The sequence below is a fragment of the Camelus ferus genome, chromosome X (genome assembly GCF_009834535.1).
Source record: "Camelus ferus isolate YT-003-E chromosome X, BCGSAC_Cfer_1.0, whole genome shotgun sequence".
In the NCBI taxonomy this organism is placed as follows: domain Eukaryota; kingdom Metazoa; phylum Chordata; class Mammalia; order Artiodactyla; family Camelidae; genus Camelus; species Camelus ferus.
This window is the reverse complement of record NC_045732.1, coordinates 102045323-102056404: the sequence shown is the minus strand read 5'-3', so window position 1 is coordinate 102056404 and position 11082 is coordinate 102045323. Positions and strand designations below refer to the sequence as shown.

General features: G+C 47.2%; 1 protein-coding gene across 1 annotated transcript; it reads right to left on the bottom strand.

Moving 5' to 3' along the window:
- Positions 1 to 6903: 6903 nt before the first annotated feature.
- On the bottom strand, positions 6904 to 8404 carry LOC116661972 (cancer/testis antigen 1-like). The gene is made up of 3 exons (XM_032475005.1): positions 7927 to 8404; positions 7443 to 7568; positions 6904 to 7234 (listed from the first exon to the last, which is right to left on the bottom strand). The coding sequence occupies exons 1-3, from the start codon at positions 8265 to 8267 to the stop codon at positions 7096 to 7098; spliced, it is 606 nt and encodes a 201-aa protein (XP_032330896.1). The 5' UTR covers positions 8268 to 8404; the 3' UTR covers positions 6904 to 7095.
- Positions 8405 to 11082: the final 2678 nt, after the last annotated feature.

Here is an 11082-nt window from a genome sequence, read left to right as displayed (position 1 = left end):
TGTGTGTGTGTGTGTGTGTCTTATCACATCTTATTGATTCGGTCTCCTTACTGTTATTGGTCTGTTCATATTTTCTATTTCTTCGTGATTCAGTCTTGGTTAGTTGCCTGTTTCTAGGAATTTATTCATTTCCTCTAGATTATCCAATTTGTTGGCATACAGTTGTTCATTGCAGTCTCTTATGACCCTATGGACTTCTGTGGTATCAGCCGTAATGCCTCTTTCGTTTATAAAATTTCATTTATAATTTTATTATTTGAGACTTATCTCTTTTCTTCTTGTTAGTCTAACCAAAAATTTGTCAGTTTTATCTTTTCAAAAACCAACTCTCTGTTTTGTTTATCTTTTCTATTATCTTTTTATCTTTTTCTAGTCTCTATTTCATTTATTTCTGCTCTGATCATTATTTCCTTCTTTCTGCTAATTCTGGTTGCTTTGTTCTTCTTTTTCTAGTTCCTTGAAGTGTAGAGTTAAGATTTTTTCTTTGAAATTTTCCTTTTTCCTTATTTAGGCATTTATTGCTATAAATGTGCCTCTTGGACCTACTTTGCTGCATCCTATAAGTTTTGGTATGTTGTATTCCCATTTTCATTTGTTTTGAGATATTTATTTCCATTTCAATTTCTTCTTGACGCACAGGTTTTTCAGGAGTATAGTATTTAATTTCCACATATATGGGAACTTTCCAGTTTTCCTCCTATTACAGATTTCTAGTTTCGTATCATTGTAGTTGAAAAAGTTACTCGGTGTGATTTCAATATTTTAAAATTTGCTTTCTTTTGTGACCTAACATATGATCTATCCTGGATAACGTGTTCTGTGCATTTGAGACGAACACACATTCTAGCGCTGTCGGATGGAATATTCTGTATATGTCTGTTAGGTCTATTTGGTCTAAGGTATAGTTCAAGTCCAATGTTTCCTTAATGATTTTCTATCTGGATGCTCCGTCCATTGTTGAAAGTGAGGTATTAGAGTCCCCTGCTATTGCTGTATTGTTGTCTATTTTTTCCCTCAGATCTCTTAGTACTTGCTTAATATATTTAGGTGATCCAATGTTGGGTGCATGTATATTTACAATTGTTATATCCTTTTGATGAGTTGACTCCTTTATCATTATAGGATGACCTTCTTTGTCTCTTGTTACAGGTTTTGACTTAAGTCTATCTTGTCTGATATAATGTAGCTGTCCTTGCTCTCTTTTGGTTTCCATTTGCATGGAATATATTTTTTCATACTTTCATTTGAGCCTGTGTGTGTCCTTAAAGCTGAAGTGAATCTCCTGTAGGCAATGTATAGGCGAATCTTTTTTTTTTTTTAATCCATTCAGCCACTCAATGTCTTTTGATTGAAGAACTCAATCCATTTATGTTTCAAGTAATTATTGATAGGTAAAGAGTTACTAATGCCATCTTACTTTTTTCTGGCTGTTTTGTAGCTCCCCTGCTTCTTTCTTTCTCTCTTGCTCCCTTCCTTTGTGCTTTGATGATTTCATGTGGTAGTATGCTTTGATTCACTTCTCTTTATCTTTTGTGTATCTACTACAGGCTTTTGCTTTACGGTTACCATGAGGTAACTTACTTAAAACATCTTATAAATATAACAGCCCACTTTAAGCTGATAACAAGTTAATTGCAATGCATACAAAAACACTACGTTTTACTTCTCCCTCCCACATTTATGTTTTAATGTCATGATTTACATCATTTTATATTGTGTTTCTATAACAAATTATTGTAGCTATAGCTATTTTAATAGTTTTGTACTTTAACTTTTATACTAGAGTTAAGTATTTACACACCACTTCATTACAGTATTAGAGTATTCTGAATTTGACTATAACACGTACCTTTATCAGTATTTTAATAAACTTTATTTTACTAATTAGCATCTTCTTATTTCAGACTGAAGAAATTATTTCAACATTCTTGTAAGACAGATCTAATGGTGATGGACTCCCTTAACTTGTGTTTGTTTGAGGAAGTCTTTATCTCTCCTTCATTTCTGAAGGACAACTTTGCTAGGTACAGTAATCTTGATTGGCACTTTCCTTTGGTGCTTTGAATATATCATCCCACTCTCCTCTGGTCTGCAAGGTTTCTGCTAAGAAATCCACTGACAACCTTATGAAGGTTCCCTACTATGTACGGATGTTTTTCTCTTGCTACTTTTAATTTTTTTTTTCTCTTTGTCTTTGATTTTAGATAGTTTTGTAATAATGTGTCTTGGAGAAGATTTTTTGAGTTGCAGTTTTGGGGGGACCTATGAGCTTCATGAACTTGGATGTCCAAATCTCTCCCCACATTTGGGGCATTCTCAGCCATTATTTCTTTAAATAAGTTTTCTGCTCCTTTCTCCTTCCCTTCAACTCCTGGGTATCCAATAATGCATAGGTTGTTTCTCTTAATGGTATCCCATATTTCATGCAGGCTTTCTTCACTCTTTTTCATTCTTTGTTTCTTTATTCTCTCCTGACTGGATAATTTCAAATGACCTGTCTTCTACTTCACAGATACTTCCTTCTGCTTGATCAAGTCTGATGTTGATGCTCTCTATTCCGTTTTTCATTTCATTCATTGTATTCTTCAGCTCCAGAATTTCTGTTTGGTTCTTTTTTTATGATTTCTATCTCTCTGTTAAGCGTCTCATTTTGTTCATGTGTTGTTCTCCTGATTTTGTTGAATTTTCTTTCTGTGCTTTCTCGTAACTCATTGAGTTTCATGAAAACAACTATTTTGAATTCTTTATTGGGAAAATTGCAGGTCTCGATTCTTTGGAGTCAGTTACTGGAAAATTATTGTGTTCCTTTGGTGATGTCATGTTTCCTTGAGTTTTTATGTCTTGCATTGCTGTCTTCACATTTGAATAAGCAGTCACCCCCTCCAGTCTTTAATGACTGGCTTCAGGAGAGAAATACATTTTATCAGCCCTGTTAGGGTTCTGAGGTTTTCTTAGAGCTTTTCTATGGATACTCCTGCTCCACACTTCTTGTTTCCTCTTGAGGGGGAATTATTCAGATTACATGCCTTCTCTCAAAAGCCACACCGAGGGCTGAGAGTCATCTGTTCGTCTTCCCTAAGGCAGTGACAAATGCTCACCTTTGCATGCTTTCTCCCAATCCACAAAGCCTGGACAGCTTTCTGCACATGCTCCCTAGCTGTCTACAAAGGCTCACACTTGCTGCCCTCAGGTGCACGCACAGAGAGCTGAACATGAGGTAGGATGTGTGTGGGCGAGGTCAGCAGAGCATTAGGGGTACCCACAGGTGAGGCATCCCCAGCGGCTCATGAGCTGGCTTCCTGATTGAGTCCTTGATGTGGTTAGTACGATCCACATCCCTATTATACCTTCCAAGAGCCCTGGGCACTGTTCTTCTAGCTGCTCCCTGCCCCCTGGTCATGCAGCACACTCAGTATTCTTGATGGAATCAGAAAGAAGTGGGTCTGTTTGGCTGTATCCCACACAGCTGGAGAAGCCAGGTGCTCACTCACATGTTCTCCCTTTCCCCTGTGGGAGAAATTGCTGGCTAAGACGGCACTGAGCTTTGCTGCCTTGGTGGAGGGATGACACAGGTAAAGTGAAAGTGCTCCTCTTATCATCATTAGTGCATCCAGTCGTGGGTTTCTTTGCTCCAACAGGCATGCTGGAACTTCTCTGCTGGACTCCTCGACTTCTGCATAGGCATTCTCGTCTTTGGATGGGTGTCAAAATTGGTGGTGTTAACAAGGAAGACGGTAGTAGAAAGCTCCTATTTCACCATTTTGATGACATCACTCCCCTTGTTTCTGATCTTACAAGAAAAACATTGTATTTTTCACTATGATGCTAGCTATAGTGTTGGAAAGGCAGTATCATGCATGCAGCCTTTTGACCCCCACTCAGCCACATAAGAATGGGCCTTTGGTCTGGAACACTTCCTTACCAAGAAATAAAACACCTTCACAGCCTGTGCTGGACCCATTGCCTTGTGTGGGGATATCTTTCCAGTTTCAGACTCAATGTGTACTCCTTTGTTCTGCTTAAGTATGTGCAACATATGGCAAACTAGCCAACCCCATTGCTGTATCTGTGTCCTGAAGGGAGGGGACAAGGGCCTTCGTTTATTCTGCAGCACAAGGTAAGTGCAGTCAGGTCAGTGGCTCTGCACAGGCTGCCAGGAGGGACCTGCTGGCCGTGAGAGGCCAGCACCCACTACTGAAGCTATCTTGCCCCGTTTCTTCTCCATGTGAGCAAAGTCCCGCTCCCTCCAGTGCTTGACTGCTTTGTGTTACCTCGGCAGCTCTGACACCGAGAGGTAGCCCTTCTAGTCCTAGTTTGCTATTTGTCTTAAATCATGATTGGGTGCTGAATTGTGTCGGTGTGCTGTTTTGCACTTACTGAGATGGACATGTGGATTTTCTCCTTTATTCTGTTAATATGATAGGTTACATAGATGATGTTAAACCAATCTTGCATTTCTAGAATAAGCCACGCTTGACCATAGTGTATTACCCTTTTAAAGCTTTAAATATATATATATATATATATATTTTTTTTTTTAAAATACAAATAGCAGCTTAGACAAAGTGAGGCAGCAGAGGAACGTGTTCTAGATGAAAGAACAAGATAAAACCCCAGAACTAAGTGAAGTGGAGCTAGAAAGGCAGATCATGTCGCAGCTCGGTTTCAAAACTCCTCAGTGGCTTCACTGCACCCAAACTCCTTAAAATCTGGAACACCTTGCTGGCCCAGCTGTACCTCCATTGTGATACATTTACCTACCTCTAACCTCCCCCAACACCTGGTAAGTAATGCAAGTGAGGAGAAAGCAGGACACAACTTCACATAGGGGGACATTTCAGTGATTCAGGTGCAACTCTGGGTGAAGAGAGTTCCAGACAAGAAAAAGCCAGTGCAAAGGCCCTGGGGGCACGAATGGGTCTAGTTTTGCAGAAGGGGAAAGGAGCCCTGTGTGGCTGGATCCAAACAGGCAAGGGCGAAAGGGGAAGGGATGAAGCCAGAGAGGTTGCAGGCACCATCACATAGGACTTTGGGAGCCACTGTAAGGCTTTGACTTCAACTCTGAGTGAGAGGGAGCCCGCTGGAGGATTTGGATCTGAGGAATTATAAGACCTGAGAGGTTTTAGAGCAAACCTAGCAGCTTCAGCAGTCCATCTATAGAGCCAGAGCAGCAAAATGATTCTGGGTTTTTCTGGGTGAGGGAAGGAGAATCAGACTAAGGTCTCATCCCCCAGGTGAATTAACTTCACAATTCTGGGGAAGTGTGGGGAGTACTCTCTGGAAAGGACTGAGTCTTGTGCCCCTTCTCCAGCTTTTGTCCTTTCCTCCAGCTGCCCCTTGAAGTCCCTCCCTCTCTTCTTTGGAGTCTTACCCACAAAAACTGATTTGTCCCCTTTCCTACCATATGGCTTGATGGTTTCTTAGCAAGGAGCCAATCCCTTAGGAAGAAAATAGGCTCATTTCTCTCCTGAAGTAATAAAGGAGGGCAAAGTCCTCTCACCGCAGTAGTTAAATAAAAAATAACATTATGATCCCTCAACTCAATAATAGTCAAGATTTTTCTATTGCAAGTAGAGAAAAGAAAGAAAAGAAAAAAGAAAAGAAAAGAATCAAAAATATCCACACTGGCTTAAACCAAAGGAGAATTTCTCAGTCTGTGTAACTCAAAGGTCCAGAGGTAGTTCTGTCTTCAGGCCTGGCTGGATCCAGGATTTGATTCTCTGAGATTTGCCTTCTTCTGGCTCTAGCTTCCCCCTCTGTCCATTACCAGGCTACCCCCTGCAGCCCCGAAAGTGTCACTAGTTGGATGGGATCACCATGGCGGGAGGAAAGCAGTGCTCCGATGGGCCAGGCCTGAGCCACATGCCCACTCCTGGAATCAGAGGTGAAGTCAATTCCATCAGAAGCATAGCTCTTGTTAGTAGAATGTACATCAGCAGGGGAAATGATGCAACTCGTTTAATCTGTTTTCATATCTGTTCTTGCTCTTCAACTGCCATATGCTATTGCTCCAGGACGGACTTACCATGACTATCTAAACGTTTTCCCCATTGATGTACATTCGACCCATTTTTCACAATGACAAACAATGCTGTAATTCACATTGTGGTCAATTCTGCCTTGTTCGCATATACAAGAGGTTTGTGTGTGTGTGTGGTGTGTGTGTGTGTGTGTGTGTGTGTGTGTGTGTGTGTGTGTTTCTTTTTTCTTTAATGATAGATTCCCAAAGGTGGGTTAAAGGAAACGCACACCTTTAATTTTAATAGAAAAGCCAGTGAAATGTCCAGATAGATTTTACTGCCACCCTAAGTAATCATGGGTAAGAGTCTTTGTTTCTAACTATAGCCTTCCCTAGCATTGAAGACTGGAAGTTAATTAAATTAATCCTACATTAAGATCTTCTCTGGTCCCACATAGTAAATCTTAAGATTCAAGAGGATCAAACTGTTCCAAGTAATTTAACAGGATCCCAGAACAAAGTTCAAGAATAACTTTAGGGATGGAAAAATATCCGGCACCCAAGGGAAATTTATAACGCCTGGCATCCCATCTCAAATTACCAGGCATGCAAAAAAGCAGGAAAATCCAATCCATTATGACAGAAATCAATCAAATGGCATTGGCTGGAAAGAAAGAAGAAAGAAAAGTGCCTTTATTTACCGACAGAATGACTGTGTACGTAGAAAGTCCAACGGGACTGTAAAAGAGCTATTACAATTAATTAGTGAGCTCAGCAAGGTTGCAGGATACAAGATATTTTAGAGTGAGCTAATCACGTTGAATGGCAGGCCACAATTTTCTTTTATTCCATTTTACATTGTCTTCAGTTACATTGTACTACTTGAATATCGAACCCCAGAACCTCCCCTCCAACCTGAGGACAAACGCAAGACTACCAGGAGGTGCAGTAGAATAGCAGTAGCTCAGGTTTATTTTCTGTAATTAACAAACGTTTAATTGCCAAACAAAATACATGGGCCCTGAGTGCGCAAGGGCCAGAAGAGGCAAAAGATCAGAACCCAATAACAAAGCGGCAACTACTGCAGAGAGCAGTGCCCTGGGGAAGGGTGCTTAGAGCGGGACACATCAGTTAGGTTAGCCCCCCTTGCCCTGCTGAGGCTGAGCAAAACTCGGGGGCACAAAGCACTGCATGGCCTGCATCACCAGGAAAAGCTGGTCAAGGCAGGAGGCGATGGAAGTTCGGAGCTGGCCAGGGTCTTCAGCAGTCAATCGGCTAAAAGGGAGGGAAAAATAAAATTCGTTAGGAGGAGGGGAAGCACATTCCTCCCCCTGTCCCCTCACACCGACAATCCCAGAGCACCACAGCACCACGTTTCTTCCTTAGACTTCACCCCTCCCTGGCTCCATGACAGCTCCACCTGGGCGGAGACTGGCTCTGGCCACCTGCCACCAGCCCCTCCCCGGCCCACTGTAGAACTGACACAGCCAGGACGCTGCCATTCACACTGAACTCCTCCTGAACTGGCCCTTGCAGTTCCACATTTGGAGTCAGGAACCAGTGGGCGATCTCCGCCTCCACGGGCGACGGGAACGGCACAGTGAAGAAGCTGGTGGAGATATGGTTAAGGCACCATCCACACGACTGATTTTTGCCTGCGCCGCTGGCCTCCTCCTCGCTGAGACCCGCCTGCCTCCCAGGCCGCCCCTTGGGCCATCCCCAACCTCCCACCCTATACACTTAGGCCAGCCTGGACGTCACAGCCCCTACCCTCTGGTTCACGGCAGACTGGTTTGCCTCACCATTGCCACCCTCTGTCAGCCCAGACCACCCCTGGCCCATCCCCCCAGCAGCCAAGAGTACCCTCCTTTTACACTTCAGGCCCTACTCGCCTGCAAGACCCCCCCAAACCACCTCCAGCCCATCCCCCGGCCACCCAGCCCGCCAGGGCTCCTCAAATAGGATACAACTGAAGCAGCTGATTACCCGGACCTCCAGCCGCGGGTGCTGCATCTCCACCAGGCCCTGGTGCCTGGGGTGCCCGCTCAATCTGGGGAATGCCACCGGCTGCACCATCCGCCTCTCCTGCGACACCGGGGCCTCCGGGAGCACCTGGGCCGTCGAGGTCGCCAGGGTCGCCAGGGTCTCCAGGGTCACCAGGGTGGATGGGTTCACCGGGGCCACCTAGGTCGCCAGGGCCACCTGGCGCGCCCTGGCCACCACCGGCTGCCTCCACTGCAACAACCGCGGCACCTGCGCCTGCATCTGCTGCCCTCACGGCTCCTCCGCCATCCGCGTCAGACCCCATCTTGGATCCTCCCACCGTCGCTATGAGGAGTAGCTGAAGGACAACGTGCCCCGTCACAAAACTCAACCCCTTCGCAAGCAGTGCAACTCGGGATTCTCAGGGCGCCTGCGCAGACAGACCCCTGGCACCGCCTCCTGGCTCGTGATTGGTTCCCGCCAACAGACCCTGGAGACCCCGTAGGCTCTCTAGCCAATGGGCGCTCCCTTATGAAGCGCCAGCCCGTAGAGCGCTGTGTAACCCTAGTGAGCCTGCGCAAACAGACACCCACACGGTCTGGTCCCTTTAGACTGGCCCTGCCTCGGGCCCAGACACCCCATAAGCTGCTTAGCCAATGAGACCTCCGAACGACGCTCCTCCCCTTCACGTGGTGTGGCTCGAGCGCCCCAGTGCGCATGCCCAAACAGACGCGCGCCCAACAAGGTCTGTGGGCACGTGGCCGTTTCCCGCCAAGCCTGCGCACCCAGAGCGAGCCCCGTGCACCTCGGAGTCTCTGCCGTGGTGCCAGCCGGGCCACCCTCATGTCTGACCAGCCTGCCGACCGCCGGTCCCCTGTCATCGAGTTCTGGGAGTGAGTCAGGCGCCTCTGGGCCACGCCCGGCCTGTCCCTCTGGCCCCCCGCCCACAGCTTCAAGTCTGAGGGGCGGGGGTGGGGGACAAAGAAAGGGGTGGGATGAGGGGATGAGAAAGGGGATGAGTGGAGAGGGATGTGAAGGAACTGGGGGAGAGGGAGGCTGAGTTGACGCTGCAGCTATGAACGAGATGTGCCGGGGATGGCGTGGGGCGGGCCGCCAGGGGCTCGTGGGCTCCAGGCACACGTGCTGCAGGGACACCGTCCAGGCTGCAGGCTTGGGCCCAGGTGCACAGGTCGGAGCAGCTGGACTCAAGGGCTGCAGGAGGGGGAGCACCACGCCCGGGCCAGCTCCGCGTCTCTTTGCCCTCGGCCAGCACAGCCCTCATGCGCTCTCCCTCCCCCAGGAACAAAGTCTTGCGGCTCTCTGGGGGGCTGGAGGTGCCAGGGGCCCTCAACTGGGAGGTGGCCCTGTGTCTGCTGGCCTGCTGGGTGCTGGTCTACTTCTGTGTCTGGAAGGGGGTCAAGTCAACAGGAAAGGTACAGCAGGCGGGGGGAGGGGATGGCTGGGCGGGGAGGAGAAGGGACCGCAGCATGAGGGGTGGAGTGTCTCCGCCGGGGACCACTGTTGCAGTGGGAAGTGACTGGACCAGGGCCGGAGCCCAGGGAGGGGGCAGGGGGCAGGTACTTCCATCCAGGCCACTTGATCCCCGCCCCATGGCCTTCCAAATCCAGGCCCAGCAGCCTTCCCTCCCCAGGGGCAGAGGCCCAGGCAGTAGCTGCCCCTTCCCTGGGTGGGACGTCCCCAACCCACTGTCCCTCCCTCCCAGTTCCTCTCTATCCCTCACTGGCTCTGTTTAGGCGGTCTCAGTAAGACCTGGTCTATGCCTGTTCCTCTCACCTGCCTGTCTGGCCCAGGGGATCCAGAGGGGAGCCTGGACACCTCCCTCCCTCAGGGGCTCCCTGGCAGGTTGCAGAGACATATATAAGAATAGTTGTGCAATAGAAGAAGGCTCACTGTACAAAGGTTGGAATAGACCCTCGCTCCTCGGTTCAGTAGTGCACGGAGCCCCAGATGGCCAGGAAATGCCTCAAATCTAGGTCAGTGGAGCCTCTGTGTGCAGACTGCGATGGTGACTAGGTCTTGAGTAGGTCCATGGACGGTAGCGTGCCGTGCTGGAAGCCATGGCGGGAGGGAGGGCGGGTCCATACACGGAAAAGGAGTCTATTCCAGAGAGAAACACTTGCCGCCCCCTGCATCAGGGAAAAGGTCCAATTTATTAATTTTTCTGGAAGTATATTACAGTTTGTTTACAATATTATATTAGTTTAAGTGCACAACGTAGTGATTCAGTGTTTTTATGCATTACACTCCACGTGAAGTTATAAAGTATTGGCCCTAGCTCCTGTGCTGTACAATATATCCTTGTTGCTTATCACATACAACTCACCCATCTAAAGTGAACCGCTGACTGGGTTTTAGGATGTTAATAGATTTATGCGGCCATCACCACAACCAATTTCAGAACATTCTCATCATCTGTAAAAGAGATGTACCCGTGAGCAGTCACTCCCCAATTCTCCCGAACTCCTCCATCCTAAAAACCACCAGCTGACTTTCCTCAAACAAAACTTTAATTCACGTTCAGAATAGTTATAATAATGTATTGGAAAATCTAGTGTTTTGGCATGGCCTCAACTGGAATTGCTTTTCCAGCCTTCCCTGCTACATCGGGTTGGGCCCTGGCCTAGGTATGTTACATGCATCATCTCATTAGTAACTGTGCAGCACACAGACGGCATTCTACCCGTTTGACAGATGAGGAAACTACAGCTCAGAGAGATTACAGAAGGGGCACGGGCAGGACTTGTCCGGGTGAGCCCAGAGTCGGTGTTCCGGCCTGTGCATAGCCAACATGGTCTACTCCAGAAAAATAAGAGCTATAGATGCTTAAATTCCCTCCAAGTTAAGTCACACGGTCCCTAAAAGAGGTTTTCAGTGTCATCATCTCTACCACGTTAACACAGTCATTTCTGTCAAGGTCCATTTGGCAGGACGGGGTGATGTCTGCAGAAACACGGACACGGGAATCCTGATGGACCTTCTGTAAATACGCACTGAGCGGCGCTCTGTGCTGAGCACTGTTCCAGAGGATTCTGCCCCACTGATACGGACAAGGCCGCTGCTCTCCCTCTCGTGGAGGGAGATAGAAAACAAACCAAAAAAGATCTGGAATTCAAACAGGG

Coding starts and splice junctions, on each gene's coding strand:
- LOC116661972 (XM_032475005.1), bottom strand. CDS start 8,267: ATGGGGTCTGACGCGGATGGCGGAGGAGCCGTGAGGGCAGCAGATGCA. Junction 7,569..7,926: donor GGTAATCAGCTGCTTCAGTT/GTATCCTATTTG, acceptor TATCTCCACCAG/CTTCTTCACTGTGCCGTTCC. Junction 7,235..7,442: donor AATGGCAGCGTCCTGGCTGT/GTCAGTTCTACA, acceptor CCTCCCTTTTAG/CCGATTGACTGCTGAAGACC.